This window comes from Podarcis filfolensis (genome assembly GCF_964270895.1).
Source record: "Podarcis filfolensis genome assembly, chromosome: 15".
In the NCBI taxonomy this organism is placed as follows: Eukaryota; Metazoa; Chordata; class Lepidosauria; order Squamata; family Lacertidae; genus Podarcis; species Podarcis filfolensis.
This window is the reverse complement of record NC_139618.1, coordinates 8,512,223-8,537,799: the sequence shown is the minus strand read 5'-3', so window position 1 is coordinate 8,537,799 and position 25,577 is coordinate 8,512,223. Positions and strand designations below refer to the sequence as shown.

General features: G+C 46.5%; 1 protein-coding gene across 3 annotated transcripts; it reads left to right on the top strand.

The window, feature by feature from the left end:
- Positions 1-3,207: 3,207 nt before the first annotated feature.
- On the top strand, positions 3,208-10,063 carry LYRM9 (LYR motif containing 9). 3 transcript variants are annotated; one of them, XM_083588089.1, is made up of 4 exons: positions 3,208-3,272; positions 7,022-7,167; positions 8,691-8,783; positions 9,277-10,063. In XM_083588089.1, the coding sequence occupies exons 2-4, from the start codon at positions 7,042-7,044 to the stop codon at positions 9,292-9,294; spliced, it is 237 nt and encodes a 78-aa protein (XP_083444215.1). In that variant the 5' UTR covers positions 3,208-3,272; positions 7,022-7,041; the 3' UTR covers positions 9,295-10,063. The 3 variants fall into 3 exon arrangements, with proteins under 3 accessions (XP_083444215.1, XP_083444217.1, XP_083444216.1); XM_083588091.1 differs by having other exon boundaries at positions 3,218-3,272; positions 7,025-7,167; XM_083588090.1 differs by lacking the exon at positions 3,208-3,272 and adding an exon at positions 3,390-3,519.
- The last annotated feature ends 15,514 nt before the right edge of the window (positions 10,064-25,577 follow it).

The window sequence follows — 25,577 nt, the reverse complement described above, 5'->3', positions numbered from 1 at the left end:
TATGGCATCCACACACAACCTTATATCGGGGTGCTTTGCTCCATTAGAAAGAAAGGAAGGAGCAGAAATGTCCTTAATTTTTAGAATACGCCGCTCTTAATCACAAAATCATGTGAATTAATCATTGGCGAGTCTGTGTTGATCATTACCCTGCTTGGTTTATATTAACAGGAGCCATGGAGTTCTCTATTAACTGCACAAGCTGCCGCTAGACCCAAGTGGGCCTTTCAAAAAAAATTTTTTTATTGCATTTATGCCTCCACGTATTTCTCCAAGGAGCTCAAGGAGGCAAACGTGCTTTGCACCCAGGGCCAGATTTAGGTTTGATGAGGCCCTAAGCTACTGAAGGTAATTGGGTCCTTTATATGTCCAGCTGTCCTTTGTCAACAACAAATTGTCGCTGTTTTTCGTGTTGAATATATGCTATATGGTAATTTATGGACCCATAAGAATGGCACCAGCAAAAGACACGGACGTGACAGCAGAGGGACTGAGGGCCATAACTCAAGCTGAGAGCACAGGGACCCATGTTCAATCCTTGGCATCTAAATGGATCTCAAAAGAAGGACTGGAAGAGGCTGTCACTCAGTCAGGGCCGATGAAGGTGGTCCAGATGGAACAATGGGATGTATTTAGAATCATAGAATGGAAGAGTTGGAAGGAAACCAGAGAGTCATGTAGTGCAATGCAGAAATCTCGACACACAGTCCCCCATCCAATTTGAAACCATGCTGGATGCTGCTGAGCTTTGCAAATGTGCTAGAAGTTTTATCGCATTTCTATAGCGCTTAATATTTCAAAAATCCTCAAAGTACAGTCTGAAAAACAGCCACAAACCAATTTAACATTCAAACAAAAATACACAACCCAAAACGAGTCAATGCAGCACTATAAAACCCACACCAAAGCATATGAAAACATTTGTTGCATAAAAGCCGATGAAACTGAAATTCATGAAACAGCACCCAGTCTTATGGCTTAGGGAAAGCCTAGGCATAAAAAAATGTAAGCTTTTACTAAATGTCAGAAGCAACTTAGGGTTGCTGCTTCACGTATCACAGAGGGGAAGGCACCCCCTAGCACAAGAGCAACAGCAGAAAATGCCTGTTTTGGGGCCACCAATCTAAGAAAAAAGGGCTCTGCTCCAGCGCACCGCGAGATTTTGTTCCTGGTCCCCCAATTTAAGTGTTGGCAAACACTTCACTTGTAGAGCAGAGCTTTCCAAACTGTGCCCACGACACATTACCATGTCTGTGTCCCACAAACGCTCCCCACCTTCCTCCCATGGCTAGAAAGGGGTCAGTTTAACCACTGGTTTGCTAAGAAAGCTGAATTATGGTACTAGGTCATGTCTAAAAAGTGTGTCACCAACTTGAAAAGTTTGGAAAGCTCTGTTGTAGAGAAAGGGGAAATAAGAACGCCCAATTCATGCATACAGTTGCCTAATACATGGAATCATAGAACTGTAGGGTTGGAAGGGACCCTAAGGGTCATCTAGTCCAACCCCCTGCAATGCAGGAATCTTTTGCCCAAAGTGGGGCTTGAATTCATCACCCTGAAATTAAGAGTTTCATGTTGAGCTATCCCAATAGAATCCCAAATTAGAGGGCCCTTTGCCCATCACGGAGGCATCACAGCTCACCTCCCCAATCACATCTAGGATTAAAGCATGAGTTGCTATTTCACAGGTCCCTTTTCTGTGGCATTGCAGGCAGATATCCAACAGACAAAGCTTTACTGGAAAAACTTCACCTTTTGGATTCCCGTTTATCACACAGTCTTGGAGAATACGGGATTTTCCTGCAGAAACTGCTGTCAAGAGCAGGCCTGCATCTTGCTCGCCAGAGGGCGCCCTTTCACTGCCTGAAGCACGCCTGCGTCAATCTCCCAGTCGCTGATTATGTACCACAGAGATAGAAAAAGGTTAGAGCCACGCACGGACTGAAATTCGTGTTGCCGTGAGGTTTTTTCCATCCAAGATTTAGGCGTGATTGAGGTGAAGCTTTTCGTGGCATGGAATAAGCATGATCATTCGCTGATGCGAACTCATTGAGCTACTGTTAGAATCATAGATAACAGAATCTTAGCCTTGTAGTTACTTCTTTTGCAACCCACCCGCAACAAAAAACATAGCAAGAAGCAGACGATTTTGTTTTGCTTAACCCCCTTCTATATGTACTTATTTCTCTTTTGTTTCCTTCTTTCTTTAATGAATGAATGCACAATAAATAATCAATACAAAAAGCAAGGTTTTATTTTGCAGAATGATATTCATAGCAATAATTTTGCCATACCAAACAAGGCCCGTTGGAAAAAATATTGTTGTTTTTGCTGTTAATAATAATAATAATAATAATAATAATAATAATAATAATAATATAATTAACAATAATACTATATTAATGATTATTAATACTGATGGTGATTATGACTCCATACAAAATAAAACCTGAGTTAGAAATAATTAATTCTGGATAATAATAATAATAATTTATCTCCAATCAGGCTCGACTTTAAGCAGAGGTTGTCTGAGCCTCTGTCATGGTTGCTTTAGCTGAGAGTCCTGCGTGGCAGAGGGTTGGAATAGATGGCCCTCGTGGTCACTTTCCAACTCTACAATTCTGTAATTCTGTAATGGCTGAACAATGCTCTAGGACCTAAATCCAAGCAGCTGCTGTGAAATTCTGAATATCTTTAGCGATCTGCATACGAAGCTTTCCTGCATACATTTAGAGCTCACGATTTTCCTCCAATAATCCCTTCCCTCCCCCTTCCATATAGAGCCACACTCCCTAGCACCCTTGGCAAACCTCAGTTTCCGGATTCTTTGCGAGTTTTGTGTTTGGAATGTGTGTTGAATGAGATTTACATATCTGCTGCGGATCTGCTAGGAGAAGACAGTCTCATCCCACTTCTCTAGAACAGGCATCCCCAAACTCAGCCCTCCAGCTTTTCTGGGACTACAATTCCCATCATCCTTGACCACTGGTCCTGTTAGGTAGTCATGATGGGAGTTGTAGTCCCAAAACATCTGGAGGGCCGAGTTTGGGGATGCCTGCCCTAGAATTAATCCACACGGAACTCAGTGAGATTTACTCCTGAGTAAATGTGTGCTGAGCAGGGCGGCTTCCAAAGAGAACCCGGAAGCTTCGTATTCAGCAAATTGGATGTGTCCCTCTGTTCTTTTTATCTCTACGTTGCCCGGAGAACGGACGGCAGAGGTGTCCTGGAAAAAGGAACTGCGCATGCGCCAGCAGGAGGTCAGCTTCTTGGTAAGGGAGCTTTTGCAACAGGGAATGTGCGTATATGCGTGTGGCGGGAGCTGGGGTGCTTCGTGCACAGGGGGCCGTTGGAGACTGTATACTGGGGAATGCCTGTAAGACAGATTGGGAGGTGAAGGGGAGGGTGGAATGCAATGCAAAGGTTGCAAACCCCAGAATGCAAGAGGGGCGTCTCTGAATGATACCCAGCTCTACCTCTCTTTTAAATCAGAACCAGTGAAGACGGTGAAGGTCCTATGTGAGTGTCTGGAGGCGGTTGGAGGATGGATGGCGGATAACAGATTGAGGTTGAATCCTGACAAGACAGAAGTACTGTTCTTGGGGGACAGGCGGCGGGCTGGTGTGGAGGACTCCCTGGTCCTGAATGGGGTAACTGTGCCCCTGAAAGACCAGGTGCGCAGCCTGTGAGTCATTTTGGACTCACAGCTGTCCATAGAGGCGCAGGTCAATTCTGTGTCCAGGGTGGCTGTTTACCAGCTCCATCTGGTACGCAGGCTGAGACCCTATCTGCCTGCAGACTGTCTCGCCAGAGTGGTGCATGCTCTGGTTATCTCCCGCTTGGACTACTGCAATACGCTCTCTGTGGGGCTACCTTTGAAGGTGACCCGGAAACTACAACTAATCTAGAAACCGGCAGCTAGACTGGTGACTGGGAGCGGCCGCCGAGACCATATAACACTGGTCTTGAAAGACCTACACTGGCTCCCAGTACATTTCCGAGCACAATTCAAAGTGTTGGTGCTGACCTTTAAAGCCCTAAACGGCCTTGGTCCAGTATATCTGAAGGAGTGTCTCCACCCCCATCATTCAGCCCGGTCACTGAGGTCCAGTTCTGAGGGCCTTCTGGCGGTTCCCTCACTGCGAGAAGCCAAGTTACAGGTAACCAGGCAGAGGGCCTTCTCGGTAGTGGTTCCCGCCCTGTGGAACACCCTCCCACCAGATGTCAAAGAGAACAACAACTACCAAACTTTTAGAAGACATCTGAAGGCAGCCCTGTTTAGGGAAGCTTTTAATGTTTGATGTATTACAGTATTTTAATATTTTTTTTGGAAGCCGCCCAGATGGGCGGGGTATAAATAAATAAATAAATAATAATAATAATAATAATAATTATTATTATTATTATTATCAACATGGTGCAAAGCGGCAGAGGCAGCCCCCAAGTTAAGGCAAGGTGGGCTGAGTGCATTTCTACCCCTCTCTTACTCCAAAGAGCTCGAGGCTGCGTAAAGAGTGCTCCCTGCTTGCTTGCAGGCGCACAACAACCCTGTGAGGTAGGTGAATCCGAGAGGGTGGGAGCAATAGGTCAGCCCTATTAGCTTAATGTCCTGCCAACCTAGCAGTTCGAAAGCACGTCAAAGTGCAAGTAGAAAAATAGGTACCACTCCGGCGGGAAGGTAAACGGCATTTCCGTGTGCTGCTCTGGTTCGCCAGAAGCGGCTTAGTCATGCTGGCCACATGAACCAGAAGCTGTACGCCGGCTCCCTCGGCCAGTAAAGCGAGATGAGCGCCGCAACCCCAGAGTCGGTCACGACTGGACCTAATGGTCAGGGGTCTCTTTACCTTTTTATTAGCTTCATGGCCTAGCAGGGATGTGAACTCAGGTCTCCCAGGCTGATGCTCTTGAACCACTGAGCAATGCTGGAGACGGGTGGGGTTGCAAATCCGACACAGGCAGGTGTCTCTGGTGGGTGGGTGCAACGCAGCTGCCTTGGTGGGAGAGGAGGAGGCTATGGGGATGAGTGGGAACACACCTTTGGACTTCAAGGTGTGAAAATAGCAAATTTAACCTCAGGCAGCATGGACCACGGGAGGCAGATTGCACATGGAAGCGCACGGAATTGCACCAAGGTGCAGTAAACAGCCATTGTGGAATGCGAGCATGTGCAAGCCTGTGGCACAGTGCGCTCACTGCGTCCAACATTCCTCCTCCATGCTTTCCTGATTTATTGGTGGGGCGACTTGTAAACAAAACTGCTTTCACTAATGTATTAATTTTTAGGTGGCTATCCGAGCGGTAAATTTAAAGCTTTGATCAATGCTTTTTAGGTGACAGTAAGCCCTTCCAAGTCCTGGCAGATATGTGCGTTTGATTTCTACAGGTGGGAGAGAGAGAGCAGAAGCTGATATGTCTCAGGATTTACGCTATTTGTTTGCAGGACATCTTGAATTTCAGAATTATTGCTTTCCAGGATTCATATACATTTTAGAGTTGGAAGGTGTTTTGCAGGCGGTCTCGTCCAACAGGCACCTTCCTCCTCCATATCATCAGTGTTGTCCTGGTAGAACTCAGCAAGGGACAGGATAGGGACTAAACGAATTGGCTTTGCCTGTCATTTAGTTTGCTCTTGTCATTGACTCTGGCGCCACCTACTGTTCGGCTCCTTCCCTTCCACCCTACCAGTCTCAATGGGCACCAGCCGCCAGGCAGCTGCAGTTGTTTAAACTGTTCTTGTGTAGCCAGACATTTCAGTGATCATTTTATACAGCTTTTAATAATTTTATAAGCATGCTTTTGTATTGTTGTACCCCGCCCTGATAATTTATGGGAGGGCAGTATAAAAATAGTTTTATTAAATGCATAAATATAAATAAAATGGCTTTTAATCAATCAGTTATACATAATGTAACACATCTTATAAATTGATATATAGGTATACATAAACGAAGAGTCACCTTTACCTTTTGATTAGAGATGCATGATTAATACCTCTTATACCATAATAAATACCACAATTGTATTTTGAATTAAAGACAGTATTTACTTACAGAACACCATACTTATATTCAGAGCATTATAAACCAAGAATTTATTTCCGATATCAAGCTTAAATTTTTACTGTACTCAATAAAATTTTCTCATTTTAGCACAAAATCCAAAAAATTCCCCAGTGTAGTGAGTCAGTTTAGCCACTGCTGTGAAATCTCAAAAACTTTCTATCCATTCATTCATAGGTGGTGTAGAAGTCAATCTCTACATTTTTGCAAAACCTTTCATATCAGCAGCTAAAGACACCATTTTTTTTTTGCTCTGATATTGCTGACCCTTCTGAAATGAACCATATCTGAAACGCTCTTTACTAGGGAGCAAGGCCTCTGCAACTCGGTGGGACTTACCTCTGAGTAAATATTTTGCCTTTAAAACTGCAGCTCCTCTAAGATCAGACCCAGGAGCAGAGCTGGTTACAGTGTCCTGGCAAAAAGGACAGGACAACTGCCACACAGTCGAAAGTCCTTGAATTTGTGGGTGATTCCCATGAATATGAAAATGTATGAATAATAATAATAATAATACTTTATACCCCACCCATCTGGCTGGGTTTCCCCACCTACTCTAGGCGGCTCCCAACAGAATATTAAAAACAGCAAACACTAAAAACTTCTCTAAACAGGGCTGTCTTCAGACGCCTTCTAAACGTCAGATAGTTGTTTATTTCCTTGACATCTGATGGGAGGGCGTTCCACAGGGCGGGTGCCACTACCGAGAAGGCCCTCTGCCTGGTTCCCTGTAACCTTACTTCTCACAGGGAGGCAACCCTCGGCGCTGGACTCAGTGTCTTGGCTGAACGATGCGGGTGGAGACGCTCCTTCAGTTATACAGGACCGAGGCTAATGAATGACTAAATTGCAGGCTGAATGACAACTGTTTTAGCTCTCGCTTCAGGGATGCAAACCTTGACGCTGGGGTTGCTTGTGCAATCTGACTAATACTCCTGCAATTCTGTCGTGCTTTCTTTGAGGAGCTGAACGATCACAGGCAATGGCTCCCCTCCCGGGAGCGGAGCTGGTGAAGAGCTCTCTGCAGCTGTACCGATACCTGTTGCGTTGCTGCAAGTTGTTGCCAGGGAAGAACGTCCAGGAACACTACAAGCACATGGTCCGGCAGGTAAGGAGGAAGACTTGGACCTGTTGTTGTTATTTAGTCGTTTAGTCGTGTCCGACTCTTCGTGACCCCCTGGACCAGAGCACGCCAGGCACTCCTGTCTTCCACTGCCTCCCGCAGTTTGGTCAGACTCATGTTTGTAGCTTCGAGAACACTGTCCAACCATCTCACCCTCTGTCGTCCCCTTCTCCTTGTGCCCTCCATCTTTCCCAACATCAGGGTCTTTTCCAGGGAGTCTTCTCATGAGGTAGCCAAAGTCTTGGAGCCTCAGCTTCAGGATCTGTCCTTCCAGTGAGCACTCAGGGCTGATTTCCTTCAGAATGGATCGGTTTGATCTTCTTGCAGTCCATGGGACTCTCAAGAGTCTCCTCCAGCACCATAATTCAAAAGCATCAATTCTTCGGCGATCAGCCTTCTTTATGGTCCAGCTCTCACTTCCATGCATCACTACTGGGAAAACCATAGCTTTAACTATACGGACCTTTGTTGGCAAGGTGATGTCTCTGCTGTCTAGGACTTAGACCTAGGATCATAGAATTGTAGATTTGGAAGGGGCCACGAGGTTCATCTTAGTTCAATGCCTGCAATGCAGGAATCTTTCGCTCAACGTGGGGCTCGAACCCTTGACCCTGAGGTTAAGCATCTCATGCTGTACTGGCTGAGCTATCCCAGCAAGTGTCCCTGGGATGCTGAATACTGGGAGCTTGCTTTGTACCAAGTCTAGCTCAGTATCACAGTAGCTCTCCAGGATTTCAGCTGGGAACAAGCCCAACTTGATCGCCCTGTCACCTAAACGTAAAGTCATGGCTGTCGTCCTACTCAGAGTAGACCCACTGAAAATCTTGGACAGGGCTAACTTGGCTCCCTTAGTTCCAGCGGGTCTCCTAGTTGGATGCAACTCCAAGGCTCTAGTCCTCACGCCTCGAGATAAAGGACTGGATTAAATAAGAACCTAGGAAACGGTCTTATTCAGAGTCAGCAGAAAAAGGGAGAAGCATGTCTGCAAGGGGCTGGAAAAGATGGATGTCCGATATGATGTTAGCCTGACACGTTTTGCCTTGCATGAGCTTCCTTCAAGGGCTTATCTCGCTGATTTCCTTATAAACTTTGGGTGGCCTTTGTGCAGCTTGTGGAGAAATTTGGAAGACTGGATGCTTCCTGTGTGCATATAGTGAGTCAGACTGTTGGTCCACACAGTTTGGAATTCGTAACCTAGACCTCGGCAGAGAGCAGTTACAAGGCCATTGGAGAGAGCTGCCACTGGGGAAACAGAGGAGGCTGCTTTAAACAGAGTCAGATTTTTTGTCCCTCAGTATTGCCAACACTGGCTGGCAGCAGCTCTCCGATAAGGGTACTTCGGATAAGGAGCGTTCCTGGCCCTACCGGGGATTGAGCTAGGGACCAAGGTCATTAGGCCTGAACTGGGCATTAAGAGATACTTATTTTCTAGTAAATGCCCTCTGGACTGAGTACTCCATTGTCCTTTAACTGAACGGGTCACTCTCTCCTTGCAAATTGTTTTGCAGAGTTTTCACGTCCATGCTGATGAAGACAACCCAGAGCGGATCCGGCAGATCATCAAGAGATCCATTGAAGATGCTGATTGGGTGATGGAAAAAGTGAGTATTCCTTGCAGTTTTCTGGTTTTGTGAAGAGGGACTGATTGCCAAACCAGTCCGGGAATTGTAGCTCTCTGAAAGGAACACATCTCTCAGCAGCCTTAAAACTACAGCTCCCATAATCCTTTGGGGGGGGGGTAAGCCACAGCTGCCTGAAGGTGGCTTCTGCCTGGATTCTAAGGAGGACCTTCAACCAAAGACTTACAATGGGGGTGTGCTTCTGTTCAGAATGCCAGCCAGCCAGCTTTGCCCTTTTCCAGCACGCTCCATTCCGGACTCCACTCTCTTCCCATTGAGGAGAGACAAAGCTGGCCAAAGTCACTCCTAGCCACAGAGGACAGTTGGGCCCATGGGGACAAAGACGTATCCCACAGCACCCCCAAGTTATGCCATTGCTCTTTCAGAGGGGCTGCGACCCCATCCAGCACAGATAACCTGCCTGTGTCCCAGACGTTTTGCTTATTTCCTGCCTGTTTCCCTCTTTCCCTTTTAGTATAAGAAACGAAAATAGGCCGGAAAGAGTTAGATGGAGAGAAGACGCCTCATTTCTTGAATCAATTTGGGTTCAGAGGACCAGAGTGGATCAGCAGCCCTCGTCTTTCTCCGGTTGCAAAATGTACGATGGCGAACCCTACCTCGGCCTCCCTGGGTTGAGCTCTTTGCTTTCAGTGATCATCCATTGGCACAGACAAGCAGGATGCTGTCGCGATTTACCAGATTTCGGTTTCAGACTTAAATGCTGAACTCCCTTGATAATGGAGTCAGGATTTTTTGGCTGAAACATAGGGAATGCTCGAATCTCAAAAAAGGAGTTGTTTGAGATCTCAGGATGGAAAGTTGTGTCTACAGGATTCTGCTTAGGGCTGAATAATGAACGTCACTGTGTTTTGCTGGAATTCAGATAAACAAGACACCCTTGGATTGGAGACTGCTGCTTGCTTTGAAATCTTCATTAAAAACAAGTGCATGGTAGCCACACTTCTGCTTACAGCCAATAAATCAGGTGCCGTTCACACACTGAAGAGTCAAGGATCTCTTTGCTGATTTAAATTAAAACGCCCACAGGCTGTACAAAAAACCCCAATGTATGTGCCATTTGTAATTCAGTTTTAAGAAAGTGTGCCAGATTACATTACATGAAACTGCTTTTTTTGGTAGCCGAAAGGCAAAGAATTCATATTTACTTTAAAATGATATGCCTTGCTTTTCATTTCATCTGCGCTTCAAAGTGTCCTACAAAGATCTAAAACGTTGAAAAATAAAACATAGGAACCCCAAGAGTCATCTAGTCCAGAATCCTTGACCTCCGTTTACAAACAGACTCCACCACCTTCACTAATCCTTTTTGGGCTGGGAGGTTTGTCTCCTAAACTGTTTTTAAAAGTAAGGGTGTTTTTTGGTGACTCTGCAAACCACAAGATTCCCCCGAGCATGTTCCCCAGTGTCCCTTTGACTCCCATTTCCGTCAGCACTCACCCCCCAAGTTTGCTGTTAGAGGGAGTGATTTATTTCTTTTTTTACTCCAGTTGCCTACAAAATATTTAGGGTGGTTAAACAGGGTGGCTAAATCAGTAGCAGTCCACATGACCGTGTGCTGATACGGAACCACCCATCCTTAGAAGGAAAAAGGTATTCTTTCGATATTCGTACATCAAAGTTCCCAGTTACCGCTTGCAACCACATACTAAAGATTGTGTAGCCAATTCTGGCCACACACTCAAGTGTAGACCCATTGAAATCAATGGGCATGGCTACCTTAGGTCCATTAATTCCAGCAGATCTACTCTTGAGTGAAACTTCGTTGGATACAAGCCTAATGGAGATTTTTCCAATCTCATGAGACTTCAGGAGTCTGGAGCATTGCAAATTCACCCCAATAACAGGTGGATTTAAGGGAATGCGAGCAGTTCGCCCAGTCCGAGAAGGCTTGACAAGGGATGCTGCAACAGTGACAATCAACAGAAGGCCAAACTTTGCAGGACGCTGCTGAAATTTTAAAGCCCAGAGTCCGCCACTGCCAAGTGTCCTGTAGCATTAAACAATAGTCTTTTGTTCTAGTTCAAGATGCTTTCATCTGCCTGCAGAGGGCAGCACAGGAAGCCCTTGGCATCTTCCGTTTAGCATCTTCTGATTTCTGATGCCTTAAAAAAAAAGTTTGCTTCCTTGACTGGAAGAGGTTACAGTGTAGCCTCTGCAACCAGAAGCCAAATTTAATCTCATGGATAATGAACACCACAGCAAAAGAACCGGCGGTTGACCATTTCCATCTCGTTTGTGATTTACCAGGGCGGCATCTATCTGTAACAGGAATGTCTACTTTTTCGTGTTAATGGTTGGTTGAATCACTGCTACAATAACACACGAATGTTTTGTTGGTTTATAGCAGATTAGGGACTAGGCAACCCCAGGGAGAGTACAAATGAATGAATCCAAGCAATCCTAAACTGCTCTAAGTGCATCGTACGTACTGAATAATGAGCTGTCGTCTTAAGTCGACGCAATCCCTCGGGGCATCGGTTGCTGCCCTGATAATCTGGCAGATTTGTCCTACTCCTCCGTTGTCCCTGCTCAATTGAATTAGGCAGCTTAGGTAGCACTCACCATGCTCTCCCTACCCAAGGGGGAAAGTGTGGGCTGGATTAAAACTCGGCACCTGCGTAGATTCTGCGAGCTGAGCGGAAAGCTTGTTGATTCTCAAGTGTCAAAGGCTGACGCCCTCAATGTTTGCTTGTATCGTTCAAGGAAAGGGGAAGGGAGTTGTGCAAGGTGATGGATGTGTCAGAGGTCACGGGTGAGGTCACAGATGTGTCGGAGGTCATGGGCGAGGTCACAGAGGTATCCTAACAGATCTGTTGGCCCCAGCTTCTGTGGAAAGTCTAGTGCAAAGGTGTTTTTTTTTAGCCACAACGTGAAGATCTTGAACGTGAGAGATCGGGAGAAACAGAGTTTTGAAATAGAAGGGAGGCAATTGGCAGGTGAATGATGGAATCCACTTCCAGGGGCAAAACTCAAATTAGGGGATTGGCATGTGAATTCGGACCACCCCAAAAGACAGTTTTTGAGTCCGCACGATTGGGTCGACCACAAAGCCCAGCCAGGTGGCTGTTCTCTACCTTCGCTGGCAATTGATGTGTGGCAAAATTCTCTATGCCGCTTGATCAACTGATATTTATCCCTCCCTTATCAATACCATTGCTACCTTCTAGCAGCGAACGCAGGAGGAGGGTGCCTAATGTTTTCAGAAGGACAATATAGATCAGTTCTATGGGCACTAAGCCACCGAGTCTTCCAGGTTCCTCTTTTTAATCTGCAATAAATAAATAAATATTGGGGATATTTTTCTGTCACACAGCATCAAAGATTAGGGATCAAGGAGAAGTTTGGGCTCAATTTGCCTTGAAAGGCAAAACCCACCTGATTTGTAGTTTCTGATACAATACATAAACCCGAAACGCAACCATCCTTTGAAAACTACACTTCTTTGAGTTTTGCTATTTGGTTCTCTGGCCAGGTAATGTGTTCAAACTTTTTGAAATCTGGCAACCCTACCCTAGACCAAGCTCTGGGTCATGGACACCAGGAAAAACCGCTGAAAAGTGGAAGAAGAGCTCAGCACCTTCTGAGGTCACCCATTCCTCTGTTGAACCAGCTCTTACCATCAGAAAGTTCTTCCTAATGTTTAGTTGGAATATCCTTTCTTGACGCTTGAGCCCATTGTTCCATCTTCCCAAAGTTGGATGGGCTGGCTTGTGTTTCAATGTTCATTTTTTTAAAAACAACAACAACAATAAAATATATTTTAAAAAGAAAAATAAATGCCAATTCAGGATTTTTGTGTGAAAATGGGAATTCCCCACCCCCCCTTCTTTGTAGCACCACAAAAACAGATGCCCTTTTTGTGACACCAGCCACTGCCCCTGGCTAATTTGGCTGCTGGGTTTTTTATTGGCTGGGATCATTTAGCAGCCCGAAAATGTTTTCGTTTGCAGGTGAATGCAAAAACAAGAACATTCCTCGATGGGCGCATCAAACACTTGGTTCAAGCTGCACATAGCAGATGCATTTGTCGTTCACGGGGCCTTTTTCTGCACTTATTATCAGCCAGCCTTTCAGCTTTCTTATTATTGGATTACATTCCCCACCCACCCACCTCCGGTATCTTACCTGCCCATCGCACGAGCTTTTTAATGAAGCTGTGTTAACTGATGTGCACCTGAGTCATCAAAAGCTCCCGTAAGCTGGCATTTTATCAAATGGGGTGGGGTGGAGGGACAAGCAAAAAAAGCAACCTCCCAAAGCATGGACATACCAATTCTTTCACTCTTCTTGCACTTGGGAAAAACACAGCCTTATTTTTCTCGGCTAACTGTTCTTGTCTCAGGTTCCACCTCTACAGGATGTCAGAGGGGGAGGGGGGGCGCCTTGGTATTGTGAACCATCTTTAAAGATGAAAATGCAAATTTGAGACCGAAAGAGCTAATTGCCTTGCTTTTAGTAGCCGCTTGACAACTTATTGCTCAATTTTTTTAAAAAAAACCCTTTTAGAACGTTTACAATTATCACAGTGGAAACAGAAAGTTTGGACAATAGCACTTCTGGAAAAACTGACCAAGGGTGTTAAAGCATTAGCTGGGGAAAAAGAGAAGAGGGCAACTTTCTAGTGACATGATGACCTTTCATCACACACTCAACAGAACATCATTAGCCTGGATAGCTAATAGTAGTAGTAGTAGTAGTAGTAGTAGTAGTAGTAGTAGTAATAATAATAATAATAATAATAATAATAATAAAACAATAACCAGTGCTTTTTTCTGGGGGTAAGACGGTGGCGCTGTGGTCTAAACCACAGAGCCTAGGGCTTGCTGATCAGAAGGTCAGCGGTTCAAATCCCCGCGACGGGGTGAGCTCCCATTGTTCAGTCCCTGCTCCTGCCAACCTAGCAGTTCGAAAGCACGTCAAAGTGCAAGTAGATAAATAGGTACCACTCTGGCGGGAAGGTAAACGGCGTTTCCGTGTGCTGCTCTGGTTTCGCCGGAAGCGGCTTAGTCATGCTGGCCACATGACCCGGAAAAACTGTGTACAAAACACCAGCTCCCTCGGCCAGTAAAGCGAGATGAGCGCCGCAACCCCAGAGTCGTTTGTGACTGGACTTAACTGTCAGGGGTCTTTTACCTTTTTTTTTACTCAAGGGTATGCAATACCAGCACCGTTTTTCTAGAAGAAAAGCACTGATGATGATGATGATGATGATAATGATGATGATGATACACTAATTATATGCCACCCATCTGACTGGGTTGCTCCAGCCACTGTGGACGGCTTCCAACAAAAGTTTACAGTCCAGGTCCAGCAGGTGCCATTCATAGAATCATAGAATTGTATTGTTGGAAGGGACCCTGAGGATCATCTAGTCTAACCCCCTGCAATGCAGGAATATGCAGCTGTCCCATACGGGGACAGAACCTGTAACCTTGGCGAAATCACATTCTAGGCAGTGACTCCGCCATCCACGCAGCCTGCCCGATCTAGACCTCGTGAGCTCCGGCAAGGTGGCCCTTCGCATTCTGGTTACCCAGATTGTGAGGCTCAACATGTTTCATAGAATCCTGGAATTGTAGAGTTGGAAGGGACCCCGAGGGTCATCCAGTCCAGCCCCTTCAATGCAAGAATTCGAAGGTAGGTCCTTGACCTTGTTGTGCAACAGAAACCAAAGGGCCTGCAGGAAGCCACGTGGGGCTGTGGGTGTGGCAGTTGCCTGCTCTGGTGTTGCTTTCGCTTTTGAGTGGAAAAACCAAGTGATGATGTTTCGGACAAGTGGCGTTTACTCAGAACCTCTGGGAATTCCCCCCAGCAACCCAGCCGGAAGGTAATTTCTCCCCACACCTTTTTGTTTGGAGAGACGATGACTCCTTCCAATCCACGATGCTTTGATTTGGGGTTGTGTAATTTTTTATATAACGTTGCTTTCCACTGCATCTGTGGCTTGGCTCTGGAAGGCTTCTCAGAACTCTGGCATTTTTTTCAGGCAATGGAAAAGGACAGGAGGAAGAGCCCTGCAGCTGGATCACAACAATGACCCGCCTGGCCCAACTTCCTGGACTGGGGCAAGCACTAACTAGGCCTTGGGAAGGAGGAGGGGGGTCTTTAGGACCCTGTCAGAGCCTCCCACCTCCTTCCCAATGCCCAGCACCTTGTTTACCAAGACATCCCCTTTGGCTCAGCGCATATTTCATGCGCATCACTTGCACAGCCCTAAATCTGCCCCTGATGTATCTTTGAGCTCTTGCTTGCCTAGGTGTGCGAGTTATAACTTTTTGACTTAAAAAAACAACAAACCCAATTTCCTATACAGTGGTACCTCTAGATACGAACGGGATCCGTTCTGGAGCCCCAATCGCATCTAGAAGCAAATGTAACTAGCGATGGCACGTCTGCGCACACGTGTGTCGCTTTTTGCCACTTCTGCGCATGCGCATGACGTCATTTTGAGCGTCTGCGCACGCACAAGCGGTGAAACCCGGAAGTAACGTGCTCCGTTACTTCCGGGTTGCCGCGGAGCGCAACTCGAGTGCGCTCAACCCGAAGCGCATTCAACCCGAGGTATGACTGTATCCTAAAGGGATGAACTTTTGCTTAGAACAGGGGTCAGCAAACCTTTTCAGCAGAGGGCCGGTCCACTGTCCCTCAGACCTTGTGGGGGGCCGGACTATATTTTGGGGGTGGAAATGAACAAATTCCTATGCCTCACAAATAACCCGGAGATGCATTTTAAATAAAAGGACACATTCTACTCATGTACTCACACTGATTCCTGGACTGTCCACAGACTGGATTTAGAAGATGATTGGGCCGGATCCAGCCCCCGGGCCTTAGTTTGCCTACCCATGGCTTAGAAACACTGAAAAAGGGACTAAGTTGAGAAAGAAGGTCACCCCGAAATGAAAATTGGGAACCACCGTATCTGTAACATTTCTGCTTACTGTAAATGACTTCAAGACCTTGTCAGAAATATTGAAACCTTACAAAAAGGCCTTGGGTTCAGGAGAAGCACTGGAAACAAGAGCCATCCACCCTCCAGATACCAAGAAGTTAATCAGTGCACAGAACATGCAATCAAAGTGACGCCGGAACTTTATGGTGCTTGCAGCAGAAGCAAAGACAAACTGCAACCTCGATTTATTCTAAGCAATAAGAAGTGATGTACAGCATTTTGTACAGTACAAAAAAACACTGTACAAGTATTATAAAATTTGCAAGCTCTATTCTTCCTGCATTATAACACATAGCTATAATTGTTATGTATAATTACATAATACATTATGCTGTTGCATATACAAAAACTGATTTATTGATTTTGGGATGATCTTTTCCCCAAAGATTTTGAAATGACGGTTCATTGCTTTTAGGCAAATGTTCATCTAACCTAAGCGATAGGAACATGAGCTTGCAAAAAAGATATATCCTTAGCGAGTAAATTAACACTTGTTGCCCCACTCCTTTGCTCCTGCCCCCCCCCCGTCATGTGGCCCTCAGAATGTTACCCAGAAGGGAACTGAGCAGAAAAAAAGATTCCCTGCCCCTGTTCTAGACCTTGATCATGCCCCCTCTTTACTTGCCTCTAAAGGCCCAGATGTTGTAAACTTTCCTCGTAGGGGAATCATTCCACCCCCTTGATCGTTTTGGGTGCCCTTTTCTGAACTTCTTCTACCTCTCAATATCCATAATGAAGCGAGGCATCCAGAACCCTAGGACAGACCTTTTGGTCATATAGCCTGTACTGGCTACTTTGGTGGGCAGCATCTCCTTTGAGGGAGGGTCCAAGGGGGAGCCAGCCAGCCAGCTAACCAGCCAGGAAGGGCTATCCTATCTCCTGCAATTAGAGATGTTGAGAACTGTTCCTGGGTTATTCCGCATGCTAAGCATGTGCTATGTCACTGAGCTACGACGTGGCCCCTCCTTATTTTGAACGTGCAGACAGAGGTTCGGATGGGTTTTCCAAGCTGAGTCCACATGATGACCGGCACCCCCATCAAAGGAAGGGAGTTAGTTTCATTTTTTTGGTCCAACCCCCCTCCCCCATCCTGAGTCAATGTTGATTTTAAGACGAGCTTTGATACTCTAAATGAAATAAATGGGTTCTTGTTGGTGCATACTTGAAAATACCCTTTTGCAGTCCCAAAGGGAAGGCTAGGATTAGTAGACGTGAGACAAGTCATGGTTATGAAAGCAAGAGTTGTCAGAGGAATAACCCGCTCCTGTTAGCCGGCTTGATGCCAGATATTATTTCTGGTGATTTAGAATGCTGTTTTCTTTCCAAATCGACTTCATCTGCTGGAAAAAGCAAAGGTTGTTGCAAAAAAATTAAATCATCCATTTATAAATCTTAGAATTCCCGAGTGACACCAGGTACTGCCCGCTAGCAATAATTTTATGATGATCGACAGTTATCCCACCAGAAAAAAGTGGGGGAAGACATCTGCGAAATCGTAGTATGAACCAGTAGCGAATGCATAGCAAAAATATGTCTCATTGCTTAAGTTCCCAAAAGTGGAATTATCTCCCAAATAAGGGGGAGATATGAGGAGGCTTGGGTGGGGGTTAGAGGGGGAACGAAGTGAGCAGACATGCAAACCCCCCCCCACCCACAAAAGATCCCAGCTCAATGAAGATATAAAAATAGTAAACCAGATGAGCATGGTTCATATGGGTTCATTAATTTTGGTGGGTCTAGTTTGACTAACACTCATTCGTGCATGCATTAAATTTTTATTCCACCCTTCCTTCCAAGGGCAGCAAATCAGGTAAAACAACACTAAAAGCATCTTTTTAAACACAATTCTGATACAAATACAGACCAGGAAAGATCTCTGCTTTAAAAAAGTTTACAGCAGGGGCCAACAAGACCCATCTAATATTCAAGGAAGGGGACTAGGGTTAGCGCCACAGTGCTCAAGACCTGATTCCGTCACTGTGCGGAATGGACTTCCTGAAGAAGAAGAGGAGTTTGGATTTGATATCCCGCTTTATCACTACCCTAAGGAGTCTCAAAGCGGCTAACATTCTCCTTTCCCTTCCTCCCCCACAACAAACACTCTGTGAGGTTAGTGGGGCTGAGAGACTTCAGAGAAGTGTGACTAGCCCAAGGTCACCCAGCAGCTGCATGTGGAGGAGTGGAGACGAGAACCCGGTTCACCAGATTATGAGTCTACCACTCTTAACCACTACACCACACTGTCTCTCTAGAAAAGGTGGCAACTGTGAGAAGCTCTCGCCTGTAGAACGCAGTGATCGATTGGGTACATAAGGGGTGAGACAATCTTTCAGGTATCCTGGTTCCAAGCTGTCACGGACTGGCTGGACACAGAGGAATGGGGAGGGGGAGGCACCAGCTGGGGAACCCCCAAGGGAAGAAGGCTCAGGGACAGGGGATTGGTGGTGGGACAACAAGGAGTGGTCAGAGGGAGAAGACTACGAGGAGGAGGTGTCGGAAGCTGGAGAGTCAACAGGGCTTAGTGAGCAGGGAGAGTTTGTGGCAGAGAGAAGTCCAGAAGAATAGACAGAAGCTGAAGCAGGAGAGGAAGGAGGCCAAGAAGCAGAGATGAGTCAGGTTGGGGAAGAGTGTCTGCACCACCTGCGGCGACAAGCTCCCCTCCCCGCTGGTCTCCCGGTACCAGGAGAGGCATGAAGAGGGCGGAGGAGAAATTAGCTCCATGTAGGCGCAGTCTAAGATTGCTTGGGAGAAACCCTGGAGAGGAGGGGACTTAGGCGGCTGTGGAGAGGCAGAGACCTTCAGTCTCAGCAACTGCTTCATGGGGAAAAGACCTGCCAGAGATGAGTTGCTGTGTTGATTAGGCCAGACACTTCTGTGCAGATCCTGGTGTGTGTTTTTCTAATTAAGAGTTAACTCCACTTACTCTGTGCGATTTACAGCTGGCTGGCTCCTGACACAAGCTGTGTCAGGTTTTGTACACCAAAACCAGTGTCTTCAACTCAGCCCAGTAGTGAATTGGCAAGTCTCCTGCCATCATCATCATCATCATCATCACTGCCACCACCGAGCTTGCCTAGGCCATGAGAGATTTAGCCCAGGAGCTGAAGAAAAAGACATCTAACTCCACCCCAAACAAAGCCTTGAGTTGACATGCGATCACCTCTCAAGAACAAGCTGTATATTTCTCTCTGTTTTTAAAATCTTCTGCTCCAATGGTTCGTTGCCCCCAGTGGGCCGGCTGACAGCCCCGCTACCCCCAGCTAAGAAATGGCAGATGTTTCAGCGTCCATCAGCTGTGAAATCAAATCATTAGGACCTTAGATTTCGCCTCATTGAGCCTCTCTTTGAGTGAAGGTGAGTCATCCCACAGGTGTTCCTCGCAATCTGCAACACCAAAACGAAACACATGAATCCCCCCAAAAAACAACTGTGTTTCTTTCACCACCATAACCCCCTACTCATATTCAGGGTGAGAACCCAAATCTTCGGCTGGCTACTTCCTCGTTGCTTACTGGGCGGGTGCGGAGCTTTTTCCTGGGTGGCGGAAAGTGGAATAAAAGATGAGGAGGTGAGCAGATGACTTTCCTTTCTACAGTCGGTCCCTCTGGAAAAAAAAAGCACGGATCCTGCCAAAAGAGGCACAAACACCCTCACCCAGACTGCAGCCAGGGTGCTAAGTGAGACGCTCTGAACTTTTGACATAGACAGATTGAGCGTCGGCTGATCATGTGAGACAACCTTCCTTAAAACTTTCTCTCTCTCCTTTTTTATTTTTTTATAAAAAAGCAAGTCTGTTCTCAGATAGCAAAGTGTGGCGGAAGTGACGCCCGAAGCATAGAGAGGAGATAGGATAAGGTTACCAGATTTCCCCCCCCCCACACACTGAATCCGGGGACACTTTTCAACTTCAATGGGTTTTGTATGGGGACTGGTTTGTAAATCTGGGGACCATCCCCAGGAAACAGGGACACCTGGTAACCTTAAGTTAGGAACTGTTTTGGTTCCGTAATCTTTCAGGAATCGCAGGAGGAGTCAGTCAGAGGCCTTCGTTCCCCTTCAGCAGCCTCTTCTCTTGAAGGTCCTGCTGTCATCTGGGATATCCTGGCTGTCCACTAGAGATTCCACATGGAATTATTATTGCATTATTGCCATGGGAAGAGGCCCTCTGGCGCTAGAGCCGGACAAGGATGAGATAAAATAAATAAATAAAACAGAGTGTTTATGGTGCAAAGCCTTACAGGATTTCAGCAGGCAGCTGCAGGACCGGTACCTGTCAGAAATAAAGCAGTATGCCCACCTTGAAACTTTTGCACGCGCTGTCGAAAGCAGGATCACGTAGCGCTGCCCCATGAGCAAAAAGAGAGAGAGGAAACCACCACAATGAAATGGGCAGGGGGCGGCGTGTCCCTTTTCGCCACTCGAGGCAAAACAGGAAGTGTTTGGGCACCAACCTCTGGCAAGATCTTGAATCTCACAAGAGCTCTTGCAAGAGATCTTGAGAGGTTTTGGTGAGATCTTGCTGGAATTCACGTCAATGCCCACATTGCTTCTCTGGCAGTGGCGGCAGGGTGGAGGGCACCCCCAGGAACACCCCCCCTCTGCCTCAGGGGCTTCAGCCTCATGGGTGGGCCTGGCCTGTAAAAGGGTCAAGTAACCCAAAGGAGCAGAGCAGAGTAACCCAGAGGGACGTGGGTGGCGCTGTGGGTTAAACCACAGAGCCTAGGACTTGCTGATCAGAAGGTCAGCGGTTCGAATCCCCGCAACGGGGTGAGCTCCCATTGCTCGGTCCCTGCTCCTGCCCACCTAGCAGTTCGAAAGCACGTCAAAGTGCAAGTAGATAAATAGGTACCGTTCTGGCGGGAATAAAAACGCGTTTCCGTGCGCTGCTCTGGTTCGCCTGAAGCGGCTTACTCATGCTGGCCACATGACCCGGAAGCTGTACGCTGGCTCCCTCGGCCAATAAAGTGAGATGAGCGCCGCAACCCCAGAGTCGGCCACGACTGGACCTAATGGTCAGGGGTCCCTTTACCTTTAACCCAAAGGAGCACAGTGACTATGACAAGGGATCTGATCCCCTGAGCATCTCACAACCAAAGATTGCTCTGGCTCTGAGTTCCAGGCAGGAGTGATTTGTGACGGGCCAAATACGATGAAAGCGTGTCAAGAAACAGATGGTGTTTTGGTGCTCAGAGATGCGGACTGTGGGGGCTTTTGACCACTTCATCTTCCAGCAGGGACTGGTGTCCCCAGGTCCCCCTGGTGGGGTACAGGGCAGGGAGCCCAACCAGCAGGTGGCGCCAGAGGCAGTGACCAGGACAGCCAACTAAGTCTCGTTTTGTCCCCATCCCTGCTGAGTTCTACAAACCATGTGCTATTGGTGAGCTAAATGTGCATTTAGTAAATGAGAACACAAACAGTACTGATTTGTTAAATTTCATTTTTGAGCTGCGGAAGAAAAATTGGGACGTGTGGAAAGCCAGCTGTGATCTGCACATTGGTCCAAGTGGAGTGGATCAGGTGTGTTTGTGATGTGCCAGGATCCAATCATCTCTACCAAACTCGGATAGTGTTGCTGGCTTCATCCTGCTCTCACCACCCAACTCCAACCCTTCCGTGTGTTCTGTGGGGCTGATTCCCATGCAAAAGATTCCTAGCCAAGTAAGGATCAGAGGGAGCTCCCTTACACCAAGTCCATCTGTAGCTCAGTACACTGACTGGCAGCAATCAGTCAGGCTCCCAGCCCTACCTGGAGATGTTATTGAGGATTGAAGCCGGGAGCTTCTGTGTGCAAGGAAGATGCTCAACTACTGTGTGTTATAAGAATTCTAAGGTCTTGAATATAGAATAAATGTTCATAAATGTACAAGGAAAACACACCTACACAATAAGTATATAAACCACGTGTCTGAAATAATACAGGAGAACAATCCTGAAGTTATTTTGACTCTCCCAAATTGACCTCAAATATTTCTCTGAAAGGAGGGAAGAAATGGGGAAAGCCTTCCTTTTGTCTTTTCCTTACAAATCCTGTCTTAAGGGCATATTTGTGTATGAATAGGGTGAGCCTATGACCTGGATTCAGGAACTAAACTATTAACCATCACAAAAGAATGGCCAGGCTGCCCAGGTAAAGTAATCAGTGACTATTACCAGGTATCCTGGAAAACAAGATTTCTGCTGTAGACCGCCTCCTTCTGTGATGTATGTATGATGTTTTGGGGGGTGGTCTCGGACTACAGGGTGGGCAGCTTCAAAAGTCTATAAAAGGGCTTGCACACCATTGTTCTGGGTTCTCTCCTCCCTCCTACGTGTGGTGAGTAGGGGACCCTGTTGCAACAGTTAATAAAGATCAGGCTTACTAGCCGCTTTACTTCTCAATATACTGTGGTTGGCCTCTGTTATTTTCTCCTACCGATAGGGAACCCTCTTAAGGACTCTATACGGGCTCTTGGATACCCCATAAGGGAAAAGGAAGAAGAAGAAGAAGAAGAGTTGGATTTGATATCCCGCCTTTCACTCCCCTTCAGGAGTCTCAAAGCAGCTAACAATCTCCTTTCCCTTCCTCCCCCACAACAAACACTCTGTGAGGTGAGTGGGGCTGAGAGACTTCAGAGAAGTGTGACTGGCCCAAGGTCACCCAGCAGCTGCATGTGGAGGAGCGGGGACGCGAACCCGGTTCCCCAGATTACGTGACTACCGCTCTTAACCACTACACCACACTGGCTCTCAAGGAAAAGGAGCAGTTTTTTTCTTATAACATGAGCAACGACCCTTCCTCTAAGTTTGCTCTGAGTTTTAATACGTTTGCTCTGAAAAGAGGCTGTCCACTTAATAATAATAATAATAATAATAATAATAATACAGTGGTACCTCGGGTTACATACACTTCAGGTTACATACGCTTCAGGTTACAGACTCCGCTAACCCAGAAATAGTGATTCAGATTAAGAACTTTGTTTCAGGATAAGAACAGAAATTGTGCTCCGGTGGCGCAGCGGCAGCAGGAGGCCCCATTAGCTAAAGTGGTGCTTCAGGTTAAGAACAGTTTCAGGTTAAGAATGGACCTCTGGAACGAATTAAGTACTTAACCCGAGGTACCACTGTAATAATATAATTTATTATTTATACCCCGCCCATCTGGCTGGGCTTCCCCAGCCACTCTGGGCGGCTTTCAACAAAATATTAAAATACAGTAATGCATCAAACATTAAAAGTTTGCCTAAACAGGGCTGCCTTCAGATGTTTTCTAAAAGTCTGATAGTTGTTTTTCTCTTTGACATCTGGTGGGAGGGCGTTCTACAGGGCAGGCACCACTACCGAGAAGGCCCTCTACCTGGTTCCCTGTAACTTGGCTTCTCGCAGTGAGGGAACCGCCAGAAGGCCCTCAGCGCTGGACCTCAGTGTCCGGGTAGAATGGTGGGGATGGAGACGCTCCTTCAGTCTTTGCATTCCCTTCTTCTCCAAGTCTTGCAAAAAACCACCATTGGATTACCTAATGCATCTGAAGTGGATTGTTTTTGTCTTTTCTTGCTGGGGAAAAATGTGCCAACTCATCTCCACCCATGATGACTTTCTGGAAAACTCTGAGGTACGCCATGTGACTTCTGAACAAGCCTGCAATTCGGAGCACCTGAAAATGAAAACGAAAGCTTATTTCTTAAAAGGCATCTGGAACTGGCGTTGCATTCCGAATTTCCTCAGACATTGCATGCATCTTCACTTGCCCGTTTTCCTTGGCATACATGCCAGCAGCCTGGCACTCAGCACTCCGGCCTGAGTTAATCATTTGTCACTCGTGGCAAAGACGGCAAGACCAGGCTCTGCCAAACACATAGAGTGAGGAACCACGTAATGAACGGAACCCCACAGAACTTTTTCAAAAGTCATAAAATTTATCCACCGCTTGATTGTAACAAACAAACCTCGGAGTAGTTTACAAAAAGATAAAACCAGGGGAAAAAACCACATAAAAACATATAGGAAGTTAAAATACAAAAATCCACACAAGCATTTATAAACACCTAGGCAGGCTTATCTAAACAAGGATGTTTTTAGTAGGTGCCGAAAAGAGTACAGTGAAGGTGCCTGCTTGATATCAAGTGGCAGGGAGTTCCAGAATCTAGGAGCTGCCACATGAATAGATTATTACGAATGTGAAATGGTTATTCTGTGGCACCTGTATTAGGGCAACATGAGATGCGAAGATGCCCCATCACCTTTCAAACCAGTGGGGCCCAGTGCCCACTAAGGACTGGTTGGGGGGGGGGAAGTTGGCATCAGGGCCAGCAGCTGGCAGAGGGAGGCCCATTTGTCCAGAATTTGGCTCCAAGATTATCAAGAGGGGCTGGTTATAGGGAGCAGGCGACAACCCTGGTTGTAACAGCTGCACTGGGTACCAGTTTGTTTCTGGGCACAGTTCAAAGGGCTGATTATCATCTACAAAGCCCTACATGGCTTAGGTCTAATCTGTCTGAAATACCACATTTCCTCATACAACCTGGACTTCCCAAGCTGCTCTGAAAACCAGGGCTTCCCTCTTGCCTCATCATCAGTATGGCCTTGAGCGACCGCGTATATCATGACTTGCGGGGCTGTGTCCTTATTCTGAGGTCAACAAACTTATGTTTACAGGAGACAAGGCCGACCCTGGACGCTTTGCTGCTAAAGGCAAAACAGGAAATACCAGCCCTGCCTCCTCCTCCATATGCCTGCCATGCACCCATTGTTGTGCACCCACCCACTGCCACCTAGTGTGGGCAGTGGGCAGGCAATGGGTGCACAGCGAGTTAAAGGAGGAAGAGGCCAAGAATATTGACCACAGTGACCAACACCTTCCTTGTATCCCGTTTGGATTACTGTAATGCACTCTAAAAGCACAGACATCACCTTGCCAACAAAGGTCCGTATAGTTAAAGCTATGGTTTTCCCAGTAGTGATGTATGGAAGTGAGAGCTGGACCATAAAGAAGGCTGATCGCCGAAGAATTGATGCTTTTGAATTATGGTGCTGGAGGAGACTCTTGAGAGTCCCATGGACTGCAAGAAGATCAAGCCTATCCATTCTGAAGGAAATCAGCCCTGAGTGCTCACTGGAAGGACAGATCCTGAAGCTGAGGCTCCAATACTTTGGCCACATCATGAGAAGAGAAGACTCCCTGGAAAAGACCCTGATGTTGGGAAAGATGTCTGAAATACCACATTTCCTCATACTGTACAAACCTGCCCAGGTTTTGAGATCTTCAGCAAAGGCCCTTGTCTTGGTCCTGCCACCCTCACAGGAACGCTTGGTGGGGATACAGAAGAGGGCCTTCTCGGTGGTTGCTCCCTCCCCAGATTCTGGAATTCCCTCCTTAGAGAAGCCAGACTGGCTTGCTGTCCTTTTGCCAAACTTCCTTGTTCCTACAAGCTTTTTTGAACTGACTGCCACAGTGCTCTTTTTATTGTAATTACTGGTTTGTTTTAAACAGATGGTGTTAGTTTTAATTCTCTCAATGTTTAATGATTGGTTATAATTATTGATTTTGTTATCTTTTCAGTGGCTCTTATTTTTATCTGTAAGCCAACTTGAGTCCCTGTCATGGAAAAAGACGTGTGTAAATAAATTCATCATCATCATCAAATGCAGGAAGTGGCTCTGCCACCTCCCTCAGTGATCTGGAGCTTGCTGCCCTGAGGCAACTTCCTCATCTCACCCTGGCAAGAGGGTTTCAAGGATCTACTGGGAATTTTAGGTTAGAGCAGTTAAGGCAGATTTGTGGGCTTTCTCTCACCCTAGCTCAATAAATTCAGCATAATTATTTACAA

Bases quoted from the DNA above. Each gene is read 5' to 3' on its own strand.
- LYRM9 (XM_083588089.1), top strand. From the start codon at position 7,042: ATGGCTCCCCTCCCGGGAGCGGAGCTGGTGAAGAGCTCTCTGCAGCTG. The intron at 7,168-8,690 runs GTAAGGAGGAAG...ATTGTTTTGCAG, and splicing joins ACAAGCACATGGTCCGGCAG to AGTTTTCACGTCCATGCTGA.